Source organism: Colobus angolensis, unplaced genomic scaffold (assembly GCF_000951035.1).
Source record: "Colobus angolensis palliatus isolate OR3802 unplaced genomic scaffold, Cang.pa_1.0 Scaffold61, whole genome shotgun sequence".
Classification (NCBI taxonomy): Eukaryota; Metazoa; Chordata; class Mammalia; order Primates; family Cercopithecidae; genus Colobus; species Colobus angolensis.
In genome coordinates, this window is record NW_012119710.1 from 1,327,563 (window position 1) to 1,344,281 (window position 16,719).

At 50.7% G+C, this 16,719-nt stretch overlaps 1 protein-coding gene across 1 annotated transcript in view; it reads right to left on the minus strand.

The window, feature by feature from the left end:
• Positions 1-16,719, minus strand: part of ALX4 (ALX homeobox 4) — a 49,176-nt gene that overhangs the window by 11,078 nt on the left and 21,379 nt on the right. The window contains exon 2 of the mRNA XM_011963273.1: positions 3,806-4,116. Coding sequence (XP_011818663.1) covers positions 3,806-4,116 — 311 coding nt within the window. The remainder of the gene's footprint in view (positions 1-3,805; positions 4,117-16,719) is intronic.

Here is a 16,719-nt window from a genome sequence, read left to right on the forward strand (position 1 = left end):
ATGTTTTGTACTCATAGTGTCATTCTTCTTTCAGTACTTAGTGAATTCTACTCCCGGGCACTCCCATGTTTGTTAGGAAGCACACATGCAACCCACATATGCAAACACAAATATACACACATACTGCATAGAAAATGAACTGGTTTATCCCACACCAACACAGCACCTACCAGGCTGTCCCATAACCAGCCATGCCCCTTTCTCTACCTACACCGGTGGGTCCTCCACAGTCCATTTGCTGGAGATCAGGCTAGATGCTAGGATTCCCGTCAAAACTCAGGCATGTAAGGTCATGTGAGTGGCTGGTTGTCCAAATTCAAATGAGATCTGGGTGTGTGAGGGCTTCCGGATTCACAGGAAACCCCAGCTGCCCTGTTGTCCTTCCTCGAACATGCATTAGGCACTGGAGGGGGATAAAATGGCAGCCTTGCTGGGTGCAGCGGCTCATGCCTGTAATCCCAGCACTTTGGGAGGCTGAGTTGGGCCTGAGGTCAGGAGTTCAAGACCAGCCTGGACAACATGGCGAAACCCCATCTCTACTAAACATACAAAAATTAGCCGGGTGTGGTATGTGCACCTATAATCCTGGCTACTCGGGAGGCTGAGGCAGGATAATCGCTTGAACCCGGGAGGCAGAGGTTGCAGTGAGCCAAGATCACACCACTGCATTCCAGCCTGGGTGACAGAAAAAGACTCTGTCAATAAAAAAGGCAACCTGGGCCGGGCCATGGTGGCTCATGCCTGTAATCCCAGCACACTTTGGAAGACCAAAGCGGGTGGATCACTTGAGGTCATGAGTTCAAGACCAGCTTGGCCAATATGGCGAAACCTCCGTCTCTACCAAAAAATACAAAAAATTAACTGGGTGTGGTGGCATATGCCTGTAGTCACAGCTACTTGGGAGGCTGAGGCATGAGAATCACTGGAACCCAGGAGGTGGAGGCTGCAGTGAGCCAAGATCATACCACTTACTCCAACCTGGGTGACACAGTGAGACCCTGTCTCAAAAAAAAAAAAAAAAAAAAATGGCAACCTGCCCTCAGGGAACTTATAGCAACTCAACCATGCAACTCTTCAGCATCACTTCTGGTAGCTGCAGTTTCTGAACAGCTACATATTTACTGATAACCGCTAGTCCTTTTCCACATTAGCCATTTTGGAAAAAAAGTTTGTAGACTCTATTAGAGATGCCTCTGCCTTCTTAAACAGAACATGGTTGTAACAGATGAACCTTTTACTGACGCCTTAGAACAAGGCTGCTGAAGATGCTTTTGTGAATTAATGCAAGAGTCCCTGGGGCCTGCTGAGGATGGCAGGGTGGGGGCATCTCTCTCCTTACATGGAAGGGCCCAGCCCACTGAGCTGTATGGCGCTTTGCTGATTAAAAAAAAAAAAAAGATTGCTCTTTGTTCTAAAGCTGTTAATTTTTCTGGCCCACTGGAGAGGGAAAAACTGCTATATGGCAACACTATTTGCTATTTCCAACATGCTTTGGGTTGGAAAAGCAGACTGATTATGACATTTATTTTGTGTTTAAATTGAAACTTAAACTTGAGTGTGTGAATTTTGTCACCTGTATTTTGGTTACTCATGGGTCTTTTTTTTCTGATCCTTTCTTTGCTGTGAATTCATGCTGGTGGGGGAGACACAGCTTTCTGGACAGGGGTTGATTGATCCATGGATACTTATTTTTTAGCCTTGATGCTCTGCATTTGGCTTTCTCTAATTGGTGGGAATACAGTGATGAACAATCAATCAGTGCTTGATCTCGAGGAAATCACAGGTTAGTGGAAGGGGCCAAACAAGTAAAATAACTTAAGCCAGTCAAAAATCCTAGAAAGAAGACAAAATAGGAGTTGGGCACAGTGTCTCATACCTATAATCCCAGCACTATGGGAGGCTGAAGTGAGGGATTACTTGAGGCCAGGAGTTTGAGACCAACATGGGCAACCTAGCAAGACCCCATCTCTATAAAAAATAAAAAAACTTATCCCAGGCATGGTGGTGTATGCCTGTGGTCCCAGCTACTCAGGAAGCTGAGGTGGGAGGATCCCTTGAGCCCATGAAGTTAAGGCTACAGTGAGCCATGATCACACCACTGCACTCCACACTGGGTGACAGAGAGAGATCCAGTCTCTTTAAAAAAATGGACTAAAATACCCAGAAGATAAAATGGGCCCAGGCATGGTGACTTATGCCTGTAATTCTAGTACTTTGGGAGGCTGAGGTGGGAGGATCACTTTAGCCTAGGAGTTTGAGGCTGCAGTGAGCTCTAATCATCTTATTGCACTCCAGCCTGGGCGACAGAATGAGATCCTGTCTCTAAAAAGAAAACAAACAAACAAAAAATTTTAAAAAGTTTTTTTTCGTTGTTTTTTTTTTTTGAGACGGAGTCTCACTCTGTGGCCCAGGCTGGAGTGCAGTGGCCGGATCTCAGCTCACTACAAGCTCCGCCTCCTGGGTTTACACCATTCTCCTGCCTCAGTCTCCCGAGTAGCTGGGACTATAGGCGCCCGCCACCTCGCCCGGCTAGTTTTTTGTATTTTTTTAGTAGAGACGGGGTTTCACCATGTTAGCCAGGATGGTCTCGATCTCCTGACCTCATGATCCACCCACCTCGGCCTCCCAAAGTGCTGGGATTACAGGCTTGAGCCACCGTGCCCAGCCCTAAAAAGTTTTAAGAAGATAAAATAGGGCAGTGTAGCAAAAAGTGAGCTGGGTTGGTTGTGTTATGTTGGGTTGGGTTGAGTGTGTCAGGCTCCATTGTGTTGTGTTGTGTTAGGTTGAGTTCCATTGCAATGTGTTATATTGGGTTGTGTTGGAATGGGTTGTGTTAGGTTTAGTGTGTTGAGTTCCATTGTGTTGTGTTGGGTTGAGTTGAGTTCTATTGGGTTGTGTTGGGTTGGGCTTGGTTGAGTTCTATTGGGTTGCACTGAGTTGGTTGAGTGTGTCAGGTTCCATTGTGTTAGGTTGAGTTCCACTGGAGTGTGTTATATTGGGCTGTGTTGTGTTGGAATGGGTTGAGTTGGGTTGAGTGTGTTGAGTTCCATTGTGTTGTGCTGGGTTGAGTTGAGTTCTATTGGGTTGTGTTGTGTTGGATTGCACTGAGTTGGGTTGAGTGTGTTGAGTTGCATTGTGTTGTGTTGAGTTAAGTTCTATTGGGTTGTGTTCCGTTGGGTTGCAGTGAGTTGGGTTGAGTGTGTTGGGTTCCACTGTATTGTACTGGGTGGGTGTTTTGGTTGTTGACTGGTAGTAGGGGGGCTACTGCTTTAAGCCATGGTGGTCAGGAAGACTTGTCAGAGGAGGTATGAGTTGGGACCTGAAAAATGGAGGGGGAGGCAGCCATCTAGGCAGAAGGAAGAGCTAAACTGTTCTGTTTCTGCCCATTGCAATGCTGTAGACATTATCTTCATGTTTGATGTTTGTCCTGTTTCCTGTCTAAGATATAGGCCTTCCAGAGCAGGGACCAGTAACCCTTCTCTGTGAAAAAGCCAGGACTCTCACACAGTGTAAAGCCCAGAAACAGCCAGCAGCAGCCTTCCTGCCCCTCTTCTGGGAGCCCTCCTTCCTTTGCCCCCTCCCACAGTACAGAAGCCCAATATTAAAGAGGATAAAAGCAGAGTTGCTCTAGTTGGGACAGGGGCATGAGGGGCAGGCTAGGAGCCCCTACTCTCAGGCTCATGATGAACTGAGGTAAGGAAAGCCATGGTGTGGTTGGTGGGCAGTCAGGATACCCCAGCTGCAGCCAAGAGCCCAGGGGCAGGCTCTGCTTTACCAGCCTCACTCCCAGGTGGCCCTCACTGACCTGCACGCGGGCCTCGGTGAGGTCTGTCCTCATGGCCAGCTGTTCTCGTGCATACACGTCTGGGTAGTGGGTCTTCTGGAAGACCTTCTCCAGCTCCTCCAGCTGGTAGCTGGTGAAGGTGGTCCGGTTCCGCCGCTTCTTGCCCTTGTTGCTCTCCGAGTCGGCCTTCTCCAGTGGGCTGGGGAGGTCTGAGCTGGCCCGGTCCTGGGGCCCCTTCACCCCTGCCTCCTTGACATTCAGGTAGCTGCTGTCCATCCCCACAGTGTCAGAGTCGGGGGGTAACTCTGGCTCACCCAGAGAGCTTTCTTTAGCTGAGGGAGGAGGAGACAAAGTCAGAAAGCAATGGTTGAACGAAGCAAGAGAAGGGGGACGTCGGCGGGGGGACACTTGGGTACCACCCCCTGCCTTTTTCCTCTTAAAGCTCATTAGATGCAAGGTCAGGAGACTTGGCTTCTAATTCTGGCTTGTCATTAACATGCTGTGTGACCTTGGGCAAATCTCTTCCCCTCTCTGAGCCTCTTTGCCATCATCTTAGACTAGGTTCCTTCCAGCACCAATGTTATGTGAACCCAAGTCAGCCAATCTGACCTCTGCGACCTTTAGTCCCCACCTCACTGACCCTGAGCTCCTCTCTCTAGAGGGATTCCCTTCATCAGGACTTTTCTGGGTCCCGAGAATTCTGACCCCAGTGCCATGGCCTCCCTGGATGGAAGGGAAACTCATTCAGCAGCCATGTCTGGCCCAGTGGGGCTTGGGGTGAGGAGGACCCAGCACTGAGGCAGACAGGAGTGCCCCTCCTTTCCTAGCCTAGTCCCACCAGGAGTTCAGCAGGAGCTGGAGACTCTGCCCCAAGAGTCCAGTGCTGAGGGGTCAACACCTCCTTGCCCGCCCCCCAACCCTGCACGCTGGTCTCACCTATTGTTCAAGAGAAGGGTCTTTCTTCCTTGGGGGTGCATGGGATCGAGGCATGGGCCACATCTCCTGTTACAAGCAGCGCCTGCACATTGCTTACGGAGGCTGCCCAGGCACCTTCATCCCCAGCACGCTGACCCCGGGCCTGGGTGGGTGTACATGAGCACGGCTCCCAGCCACTGCGTCTAGCAGATGGAACCTCCTGGCACATTCCTAGGAGCTCAGGACTGCAAGGACCAATCAACCCATACAGGTCAAGGAAGAAGAGGTGGAGACTGGGGTGGAAGAGTGAGGCGGGAAGCCACTTTACCACCACACAGCCTGGTGAGCTTCCTAGGCAGACACACTCACCTCCTGGCAGAGAGTTTAGGACAGCAGTCCCTACCTTTCTGGCACCAGGAACTGGTTTTGTGGAAGATAATTTTTCCATGGATGGAGGGGGTGGTGGTGGGGAATGGCTTGGGGATGAAACTGTTTCACCTCAAATCACCAGGCATCAGATTTTTGTAAGGAGCATGCAACCTAGATCCCTTGCACGCATGGTTCACACTAGGATTCACGCTCCTGTGAGAATCTAATGGCACCAGTGACCTGAAAGGAGCCAGAACTTGCGGTAATGCTTGCTCACTTGCCGCTCACCTCCTGTGTGCGGCCCGGTTACTAACAGGCCACGGACCGGTACTGGTCCACAGCCTGCAGGCTAAGGACCCTTGTTTAGGGCGTGGACTCTTTAGCCTTGCTATGAATCCTGTGGCCGCGACTCCCCAGCTCTGTGCTCAGGAGAGCTTACCTACCCTCTCTGTGCCTCAGTTTCCCCCTGTATAAAATGGGGATGAAGATGCTTATAGGATCTTCCTCATAGGGTATCTGTGGGAAATAAAGAGGCTAGAGTGCTAGCTATGTAGTTTTGCCATTATTGATATTCACATTTCTAGTCCGGACTTGCAAACCCACAGACCCTGTGAACATTAGAGGACTCTGAACCCCGGAGAAGTCCTCCAAGCATGCAGGCCCTTGGGCGCAGGAGCATGTGCAGGGCGTGCACAGACGCCTAGGGAAGGGCAGCCAACTGGGTGTCTGCAGATGTGGGTGTGAGCTCCTCGAGAGCTGCATTCCTTGTCTGTAACTTGGGGAAAAGGAACTTCTTGAGTGAAAGAACGAACTCACTTAATAAGACGTGTGGGGAGCATTTGACACGACCTTTCGCATGCACAAGTTTTGGTCATCACAACAAGCACGTGTGGTAGATGTGAGCATCAACCACGCTGACCCTCGGTTTCTTCTTCTGGAAATAGGTCCAGGGGATGGGCATTAAGCATCAGAATGATGCCTGTGGTCCGGGTCTTCTGACTCCATCCAGATCCTGAGGGCTGAGGCTTCAGACTCAGTCTCATCCCTGGCTTTCTGTGCACACCGGGGAAGCTGAGAGGGACATTTGGCCTGTGGCATTCTCACCTCCCTCTCCAAGGCATCAAGGAAAGGGCATAGAGGTGAGTGGCCAGAGTAGGTCTGGAAGCAGCTTCAGGAGGCTGCTCCTGAGGGCCACTGGCAGTGCAGACGCCATGGGGGTGCACGACCGGCCCAGCGGCATCATGCATGACACCTGTGTGAGCCCAGGCACACGCAGACAGCCACAGCTTCAGTAACAGTATTCTGCAAACTGCAGCTGGCAGCTGGGCCAAGAGCTTTCAGCAAAGATATTTATCTTCCTGGCAGACAAATACATTTTATGTTTTAGGTTGTTTTTTTTTTTCTTAAACCCCACCCAGCCTCACCAAAAATAACCATCCCTGTTTTGCAACGTCCTGGAAGCCAGATGACGGGCTGAGGGAGGTGAGCACTGAGCCCTGAGCCCCGGTCCCCAGACCCCATCTCACAGCCCCACAGACCCTTGCTGGGGATTGGGACCAGCCTGTACAGCAATGGGAGCTCCATGTTACAGGAACCTAGAGTTGGTACGGACCAGCCTGAACTCCTAGTTTTAACTGGGGAGAAACTGAGGCCAGAGAGAGAAGGGAACATGCCCCAGTTCTGGACAGAGCACAGTCTCTCAGCTCCTGGCCTGCCCTCTACTCCCTCCTCCGGGGTCTTAGGCCCTATTCCCAGGGAGAGAGGTAGGGGCAGAAGGAACCCAGGGGCCTCACATGACCAAGGCGTCCTGCTCTGCCCATCTTGTGGGGAGCAAGATCAGCCCCTGAGGATGAGGGAGTGAGGATGTGGCCTGGGGGCAGCCTCTCAGCACTGAGACAGCTCTTGGCCTCTCAGGAGAAGTGGCAGAAGGTCCAGTCTTCATGGTGACAAGTAAGGGTCCAGTTTCGTCAATCTCCAGCTGCCCACTGAGACCAAGTGAGCAGGCAGAGAGATAGAGGTGGTACAGGGTGTGCAAAGACCACCAGCCCAAGAGTTGGAAGCCCTGGCCTGGGCCCCCGCTCTGCCCGGGACTTCAAATGACCCATTTCACCTCTGGAGTCTCACCTATAAATAGGGACAGCGGGGTGGCTGAGGGTCCTTCCTCCCTTGCTCACCAGCAGCTGGGACTGTCCCTGAGGACCTGGGGAGGGGAGGAGAGGGGGAGGGTGTGCCTGTGTTGGAGATGGAAGGAATTCAGGGAAGTGCTGCTCCTGGTTCCTCAAGGAAGAAGAAAGCAAACCTTCTAACCTGTCTTGAGTCAGCTTGCTTTAAATTCTGAGGCTGGATTCCTCATTTAGACAACAAAGAAAAATTCCCCAAAGTTCTGCGGCTCCACTCAACTGGTCAGAATGACAAGCACGGCCCTTTCAGAGTCTCAGTCTTAAGACCCCAAGCTCAGGCCTCTACGTCCACTTCCCGCCACTCTGCAGCATCCCCACCCGGCGCTGGTTCCAGTCTAGCGTAGCAGGGAGCTCACTGCCCCCAGGACAGCTGGGCCATTCGTCCTTAGACCCAGCCCATGTCTGTCTCCTGTAGGTCTGGCTCATTGGTTCCAGTTCTAACCTCCCAGCGCCCTTTCCCATGACAGCCCTGTCCCTGCGGACACTGGGAGGCTACTGCCACCCCTCTGAGTCTCCCTTCCTTCTGCAGTTCCCACTGCTGTTCCTCGGGCAGCCCTGAGTTTCTCCGGCCAGTGTGAGACAGAGGGCGGCAGGGAGTGGGGCCGGACCCTGGGCAAAGCCAGCAGATTGCTCTCCAGGGAGATGACCCCGGGCTAGCTGGAGAGTCAGGGTGGTGGCCGAAGGCCTGGGTGCTGGTCAGATCTGACTCCCTGCGAGATACCCTCCTCAACAAGATGGATGCTGAAAACAGAGGTCCCACAGCTCAGGCTGATTGTTCCTGACCAAAGGAAACCACAGACCTTGGTCCCCCAAGTCCCCATCTCGGGCCCCTGCCTGGAATGTCCCTCCTTCCAACTGACCTCCAAGATCCAGTGAAACACCAGCTCCTCCAGGAAGCCCTCCCAGATTGTGACTGTTTTCTGTCCTCTGCTCACCCTCTCCACTAAATGCCTGTGTTAGGTGACTCGTATCTCATCCAGTCCTGAATGTCCAGTTCCTCCTATAGAATGTCGGTTCCCCAAGGGCTGGGGCTTCCTGCCATTTGTCCCTTCTCAGCCTGAGGCTCAGCACAGGATAGGTCAGGTGGCAGAGATGCAGTAAGAGGTTGCTGAGCAATAAATGAACAATTTCTGACAAACAAACATCACTGAGCTCTCGCTCTGTCCAGGTATCTGTGTGCACCTTTGGTGAGCCGCTGTTCTACAAAGCGTGTGCAGAAAATGTCTGTCGAGTAAATGAACCAACCGCCTCATCCTCCTACCCACTGGGGAGAAAGTTGGGTGGGATGCATTGAAAAGGGGCATGCAATGACAAATGCCACCGTTCAAGGCTGACCGCACAAACAGCAGAGGTCACTGAGGGAGAGAGGGGAGAAGAAAGACCCAGACAGACCTTGAGTGATGTCTCCACGCAGCGAGCAGGGGACAGAAGGAGAAGCAGAGACAGGTTTCATGGGGGCGGCTCCAGAAGTGAAACCAAGGTACAGAAACCCAGTCCAGGATCTGCCAGGAACTGGCTCCACACCCACCCTGCAGCCACACTGGGGTAGGAAGACCACCAGGGAGCTCTCAGTTTGCCCGGATGCTGGGCAAGCCTTCTTCAGAGCCTTGGGGCACCTTGTGCTGGCATGAGGCTGAGCAGCAACAGCGCCCAGCCTGGGTCCAGGCCACCTGCCAGGGGTTGGACTTTTCACAGCCTCCCTGGAGCAGCTCCTTGTGGACCTGGAAAGGCTCTATGCTGACACCCCTCCCATGATGGGTTTGTCCCAGGGCTGAGACTATGGGGTCCAAGACAATGTAGTCCCAATCTGTAGCTTCCCAGTCTTGATCTGGAAGTAGACCCCTGACTACTCAGAGCCATCAATCAAGTAGTGAACCTATATCACCAAGAGCAATGCCTGCCCCACGGGGGGTGTTGTGCACGCGGTGTGGCCATCACGGTATCCAATGCTCTTCAGACAATCCTAGGTCAGCATTATTGCCATAGACTGCATTTGATGAAGCAGGAAGCATTCAGTTCAAGGTTATATTCTCAATCAGGAGCCACTGAGCCTTTCAACCTTTACTGGAACTCCCCGAGAGGACCCCCATACCTCTGGGAGCTGCCTATTCTAGCACTGGGAACCCCTGGCTGTTGGATTTCAGCTGGAGAAATGAATGAAGTGGAAAACTTTGCTTCATTCCCTTAACCTCTACCCACCTGTCCTGGTTCAACCCAATGGCATCACTCTAATCTAGTTTCACCTTTTTAAAACAGCAAAACCCTTGAGAGATTTCCAAAGGTGACTGATTTTTCTTTTTTCTTTTTTTTGGCCGTGATTTAAAGAATGACCTTCTAGAGTCATTTTAGGGAGAGGGTACTGGCAGCATCTGTGTGCACAGATGTAAACCCGGGGGCATGTAGCACAAGTCTGCAGTTGTGAGTGGATATAGGGAGCATATGTGTATTTGCTTGTAGATAGGTTTGTGGAGTGTGCATGCTTGTGTGGTCAAATGCAGGCACACAAATGGGATGTGTGTGCCCGTGGGCATGTGGGTGGTTGTGTGTGGGTGCAGATCCACATGGGTGGGGATGGACATGGGTGGTGTGGACCTGTGTGGAGCTGTGCACAGGCCTATGCATATGGCATACGGAGTCTCAGTCATTTTATCCTCCACGGTTTTGAGTACATCTATTTTTCTTCCAAACATCTGTTTTGTGGGGGACATGCCACTCACTCTGTTCTCGGGTGAGCTGGCCCCACACACCCTGTGGCGGAGTGCACACAACGATGTAATCTCCTTAAAAAAAACAGGCCAGCGTGGGGCCCTTTCATGCTATTGAAAGGGCACTGACTAAACCCACTGCTGTCCAAACAGTCCTGTGGGGGTGAGTGCAGAGGTCAAAGGTTAGCCATTGATCACGTCCCCACCCCCCCACCTCATCCGCCACTGGGGTCTGTCCAGAGCTCAACTTGGATGTCCCTAATTTAGCTCCAGTCCCAATAAATAATGCCAAAGGGGTAGTAGTGACTGGGCTTAGATTTCAGCACACATGCACGGGGCACAGCTGTTTGCAGAGACAAACAGTGTCCCGGCCCTCAAGGGGCTGCCAGTCTTCAGCAGAGTGGGGTGGAAATGGCAGTCCTCAGGCTAGCCAGTGGCACAGGCCATCCTGCTCACCCACAGCCACCAACCCAAGCCCTGAAATGCTCTTGACATAAGGAAAGTCTGAGAAACTGACCCAGACTAGAGGAGGCCAAGGAGGCATGAGGACTAAGTGTCATCAATGTGTTCTGGGTGGGATGCTGGAACAGTAAAAGGACATTGGGGGAAGCCAGTGAAATCTGAATAAAGTGTGGAGTGTAGTTAATAGTAATATTTAACAAAAAGTGGCAAAATATTCTAGCAGACACTTCACCCAAGATGATATACAAGGAGCAAATAAGCATGAAAGATGCTCAACTTCATTACCCGCTATGGAAACGCAAATTAAAAGCACAATGAGATACCACTATGTGCCTATCACAGTGGGAATAAGAAGACCTGATGATGCCAAGTTACGGCGATGTGTGGAGCACCCGGAACTCCCATCCCCCACGGTGGAAACACTTGGGCGGTGTCTTATCTAGTTAAACTAACACTGACCTCATGACCCAGCAATCCCACTCCTAGGTATTTACCCTACAGAAATAATGACTTATTTTAAGAGGAGAGGAACCCAAACCCATAGGCAAATGTCTGCAGCAGCTCTATTCAGAATCACCCCAAAATGGAAACACCCCAAGTGTCTTTTGACAGGGGAATGGAAACGCGAGCTGTGGTCCATCCAGGCCACGGATCGACTCCACAGTGAAAAGAAAGAACTGTTGACAAACAATGACATGGATGAATTTCAAGGGTGGCCTTAGGGTCTGTAAATGAAGCCAGTCTTAAATTTACATAAAGGGCAACTTCACTCAGCTAGCACATGAATTCTGGGACAGGCAAAACTACGGGGACTCTAGGTAACAGATCGCTGGTTGCCAGGCATAGCAGGAGGGAGGTTTGTCTACAAAGGGCTTGCACTGGTGTGATGGAACTACTCTGTATCATGACTGTGGCAGTGAATACATGAATCTATATATGAGCGTGTTAAAACTCATAAAAGTGTACACCAAAAAATGTTTTACAGCTGGGTGCAGTGGCTTGCGCCTGTAATCTTAGCACTTTGAGAGGCAGAGGCGGGTGGTGGATCACCTGAGGTCAGGAGTTTGAGACCAGTGTGGCCAACACGGTGAAACCCTGTCTCTACTAAAAATACAAAAATTCACCGGGCATGGTGGCAGCCACCAATAATCTCAGCTACTTGGGAGGGTGAGGCAGGAGAATCGCTTGAACATGGGAGGCGCAGGTTGCACTGAGCTGAGAGCGTGCCACTGCACTTTAGCATGGGCAACAAGAACGAAACTCCATCTCAAAAAAAAAAATTATTCTAAATTAATAATGGTAAGAATTCACTAGAGAGAAAGTTCATCATGTCATTGTTTAATATGTAGGAAAACCGACAGTAATCAAAATATTCAACAACAGGGGATTGGTTAAATAAAGGATGATATTTCCATAAACGGAAGATCCTTCCCGATAGTCTTTATTCTGCAGGTTATTTCTTTTTTTTTGAGACAGAGTCCCGCTTTGCCACCAAAGCTGGAGTGCAGTGGTTCGATCTCAGCTCACTGCAACCTCACTTCCTAGGTTCAAGTGATTCTCAGGCCTCAGTCTCCTGAGTAGCTGGAACTACAGGCATGGGCCACCACACCCCGCTAATTTTTGTATTTTTAGTAGAGACGGGGTTTCCTCATGTTGCCCAGGCTGGTCTTGAACTCCTGGCCTCAAATGATCCACCCGTCTCGGCCTCCCAAAGTGCTGGGATTACAGGCCTGGACCACCGCGCCAATATTACGGGTTTATTTGTTCTTCTGTTTTCCCTTTGTTTATTGTCTCTCTCTCTCCCTCCCACGGAGCAGGGAATATTTCTGAGCATGTGTGCTTTGTTTACCCTGCTATGTAACACCTAGTAGCGTAGCTGGCGTGCAGTAGATACTCAGTAGACATCTGATGAACAAATGAATGAAATTGATGCTAAGAAAGTGTGGCGTTTTAACACACGCAAAGATGTTCAATTTATATCAAATAAATCTCATTTTGACCAAAAAGAGGAAGGGAGTAGAGTATTTGTCTTCAGAAAACACTACAAGTTTCCAAAAGTGGCAATATGGATCTATGGGTTAATTTTGTTTCCTTTTTTTCTTTATTTATTTTTTATTTTTTTTTTGTCGGTTGGGGGGGGTGGTGCTGGTCCGAATTAATTTTCTATTTGTTCTCCCAGGAACAGGTTGAAACGTTACCTGAAAGCAGTGATTAGAATCCTGGACGGTGCATGCTCTGAGAGCAGGCTGGGCTCTGTGCTGTGGGATTATGGGAAGCAAGAGACAAGAACCACTTGGAATGGGCTGGAGGAAGGTTAGGGAAGCTTCTGAGAAAGGCCCTTTTTTCGCCATGGGGATTGGCCACTGTTGTCACAAACTGGGCCCCTGCAACTCAGACCTCTGGACCATGATGGATCCCGGTGATGTTCAGGGTGACGCTCAGTCCCGACCTCCTGAGGGGTTTCTCCACCTTCAGGCTCACCACCCTCAAATACAACCAGAGAGTGTGTCTAAAACATACACAGCCGGTCATGTCATGGCCCTCTCTGTAGCCTTTCACTGGCTCCCAGATTCCTCCTTAGAATGGCCAGAAATAATACAGAAGACTCGGTTAAACTGGAATTTTAGATAAACTGTTAATACTTTAAACAATATAAGTATATGCCAAATATGGCACAAGAAATACTTATCCTACAAATTATTATTTCAAATGCAGATTTGACTGAGCAACCTGGTTTTGTTGTTTGCTTGCTTGCTTTTTGCTAAATCTGCCAACCCTGTACATCAGGCTTATGTGGCATTCAGGGTCCCGAAGGCAGGACTGGTCCCCACCTGACTCATGGACTTACACCCCAGCCTTCCATCTAGCTTGAGTCTCATAGACCTACTTCCACTCTGCAGCGCACTGCACGAGTGACTTCAGGCTTCCGCACTCCTGCGGGCACCCTTCCTTCTACCTATCACGTCTCTCTGCCTCTCCTGTCTGTGGGTAGCTACTACTTTCACCCAGATAGCTTTCTCTGTAACTTTTGTGACTTTTCTTTCCCCTTACAAATAGTAATCTATGTTCTGTATGGAAGATTTAAAAAAAAATCAAGACAGACCAAAAGAAAATCACACACACACACAGAGAGAGAGAGAGAGAGAGAGAAAGAACACATTACTTTGTAAACTTTTTTGTTTTTCAGATAGAGTCTCGCTTTTGTCTCCCAGGTTGGAGTGCAGTGCTGCCATCTCAGCTCAGTGCAACCTCCACCTCCTGGGTTCAAGCTATTCTCCTGCCTCAGCCTCCCGAGTAGCTGGGATTACAGGCGCCAGCCACCACACCTGGCTAATTTTTGTACTTTTAGTAGAGACGGGGTTTTGCCATGTCGGTCAGGCTGGTCTTGAACTCCTGACCTCAGGTGATCTGCCTTAGTGAAAACAATGGCTGTTTTATTTAATCCACCCTCTTCTGTTGGGCTCACAGGTTTCTACTTGTTTGAAATCATAGCAGGTCTGTGATTTAAATCTCTCGATACACACATGGCGATTCCCTAGAGGAAGCTCCAAGACCTAGAAATACAGGGTTCAATTTTCCACACATCTGAGGGGCTCTGGGAAACATGGCCAAGCTGTCTTCCAGAAACACGTAATGTCCTCAGCTGCCGCGGTGTCCGCTCCCACTTCACAGCCAATAATGGTCATTAGAGTGTCATTTTGGTCATTTTAAAATTTTTGCCAGCATGATGGATGAAAGTGAGATCTTTCCTTTCCTTTTCTTTTTTTTTTTCTTTTTGTTTTTAAACTATGGAACCTTTTATTTTTTGTATTTCTTCTGCTGTGAATTCCCTCTCCTAGGCTTTCGAGGCTCAGCCAAGGGTCACCTTTCTTCCTCCCTGACCACCCTTGCCTCTTAAACACTGAATCCCCTGCTTTACAGCACCAGCTTATGGGCCTTCTCCCTCCCTAGACTGTGAGCTGATCAGAGTGGGCCTTCCTGATGTACTGCTGGGATCTGGAGCTGGGGCCTGGGCCTGGTGTGAGTAAGGGCTCAGGACACACCGCTGGACTTAATGCAAATGCCCGTGTGTGCCTGCGTTGGGGGAGGCTCCTCTGGGCTCCCTCTGCCTCTGGTATGGCTGGGGCAGCTCTGCAGGGTGGCCAGTGTGTCTGCAGGAAAGGGCCCCAGGCCCCGCAGCTGGGCTCCAGACGCAGGAGGGCCTTGGTTCCCTACACACACTGCTTGTGTCGGGAGGCTGCTGCATGGAGTTGGAAGAAGGGACCTTGCAGGATGAGGGGGATCGAGGAAACCAGCCACAGCGCAGGGCAGGAAGGACCAAAGGTGACCCTGGCAGCTCCCTGACCCTGGACAAACTTCTTGGCTTCTGTTTCCTCAGTTCAACAACATTGCATGAATTCCTGCCAGGGAGGGGTATGAGAAAATAGAGGGGCACAGCCTTGCGGGAAGCCAAGACTGAAGAGGAGTCCCCGGCCCTGGCTGCTTACCTAGAAGGCTAAGCATTCAGGTTCCAGGGCCCAACTCCCAGCAGGCCAAGATCAAGACTGCAGTTGCGCATTCTGGCCACCAGGAGGCACTGCAGTTCCAATAAAGTCACTGGACGGAAGGTGGTGATCCTGGGGCCCCACTGCCTGATGAGGTTTCTAGAAGTTTGTTTGAAGACCCAGGTCCCAGCTGGGAGGATTTGCCACCCAAGAAGTAATTCAGCCCTACTATGAGTCTGCCACCGTCCCAGCACTACAAGGGACAAAGAGATGGATGGGGCCAGTCACTGGCCTTCCTTGCAGGGGTCTTCTCTCCCTAGTTCTGGGTATTTTCACACTCCTGCCCATTCCAGTCCCCTCCGAATTCCCACACGGTGGCCCCAGCATCCTCATTGGACAGATGGGCAAAGTGAGGCGCCGAGAGGAGGGACCCGCGGGTGTCACCAGCGACTGAGTGACAGATAGGCTGAGACCTGGGCTCTTTTCCATTCCCTAAGTGGCCTCCCTTTGGAGACCTATGGGGATTCCTTGGCCCTCCAGGGAAGATGGCGCCCAGTGGGTGCTCGGGAAACTGACTAACTTGCAAAAGGCTTTGCCTTGCAAAAGCTCCCCAGGACACCCCTGTAGCTTGGCCCAGCGGCTCTCCATGTGGCTGGCAGATTTGTTACCAGCTTCCCTGTGGGTTCTTCCTGAGGCAGGCATCTGCCAAGGCAGGGTCTGCAGCCCCCTCCTCCACCGCTCCGCCCTCACACAGAAGCTCTCTCAGTTCTTCCCTCAATGGCAGGCGTTGTGGGGGGTTGGGGGGCTGTCTTTCTCTTAGTCCAGAGATGGAGTGGGCTTCCCAGAGTCCAGGAAGGAAAAGGGATTAATGCTGGGCTCTCTCTCTCTCTCTCTCTCACACACACACACACACACAAAACCCAAAAAACAAAACCAGGAACTGGGCTTTGTACTTTACAAAGTACTAGGGCATCTATTATGCCACCAGTAGCGTTCCAGCCTCTTTACAACCATCGGATTTCCATTTTGCAGCCCCAGAAACTGAGGCCAGAGGAGTAAATGCCTTGCTGAGAATCCATAACTATTAAGAAGGTCCAGGGGTGGTGGATCATCCCTGTAATCCCAAAATGTTGGGAGGCTGAGGTGGGAGGGTCACTTGAGCCCAGAGTTCCATCTAGCCTGGGTGACAGAGGGAGACCTGTCTCAAAAAAAAAAAAAAAAAAAAAAAAAAAAAAAAAAAAAAAAAAAGAAAAGAAAAGAAAAAGAAAAATGGTAAGAGGCAGAGCTGAAACTTGGACTCTAGGCCTGGGGCATGCCCGCTGGGCCCTCCTGGGATGGATGCTGTGGGTGGGACTGGGACAGGCAGACAGGAGACAGGGTCAAGGAGGAAGGCAGGAAGATGGAGAAGTCACAGGAGAATGGCTGCTCTCAGCTGCCTTGAGAGATTGGCCCCCTCATAACCACCTTCAGGGCTGCCCCGATCAAACTGCCCTGCTGAAGATCAACTTCATTGACCATTTGGGACCGTAGATGCGGACCAGTGCCTTGTTTCAGGGCCTACACACACTGAAGTACTTAGAGGCAAAGAGGCATATGTCTGCAACTTATTCTTTTCTTTCTTTCTTTTCTTTTTTTTTTTTGGAGATGAAGTCTTGCTCTGTCACCCAGGCTGGAGTGCAGTGGCACCATCTTGGCTAACTGCAACCTCCCCCTCCCGGGTTCAAGTGATTATCCTGTTTCAGCCTCCTGAGTAGTTGGAATTACAGGTGCACACCACCACGCCCAGCTAATTTTTGTATTTTTAGTAGAGTCGGGTTTCT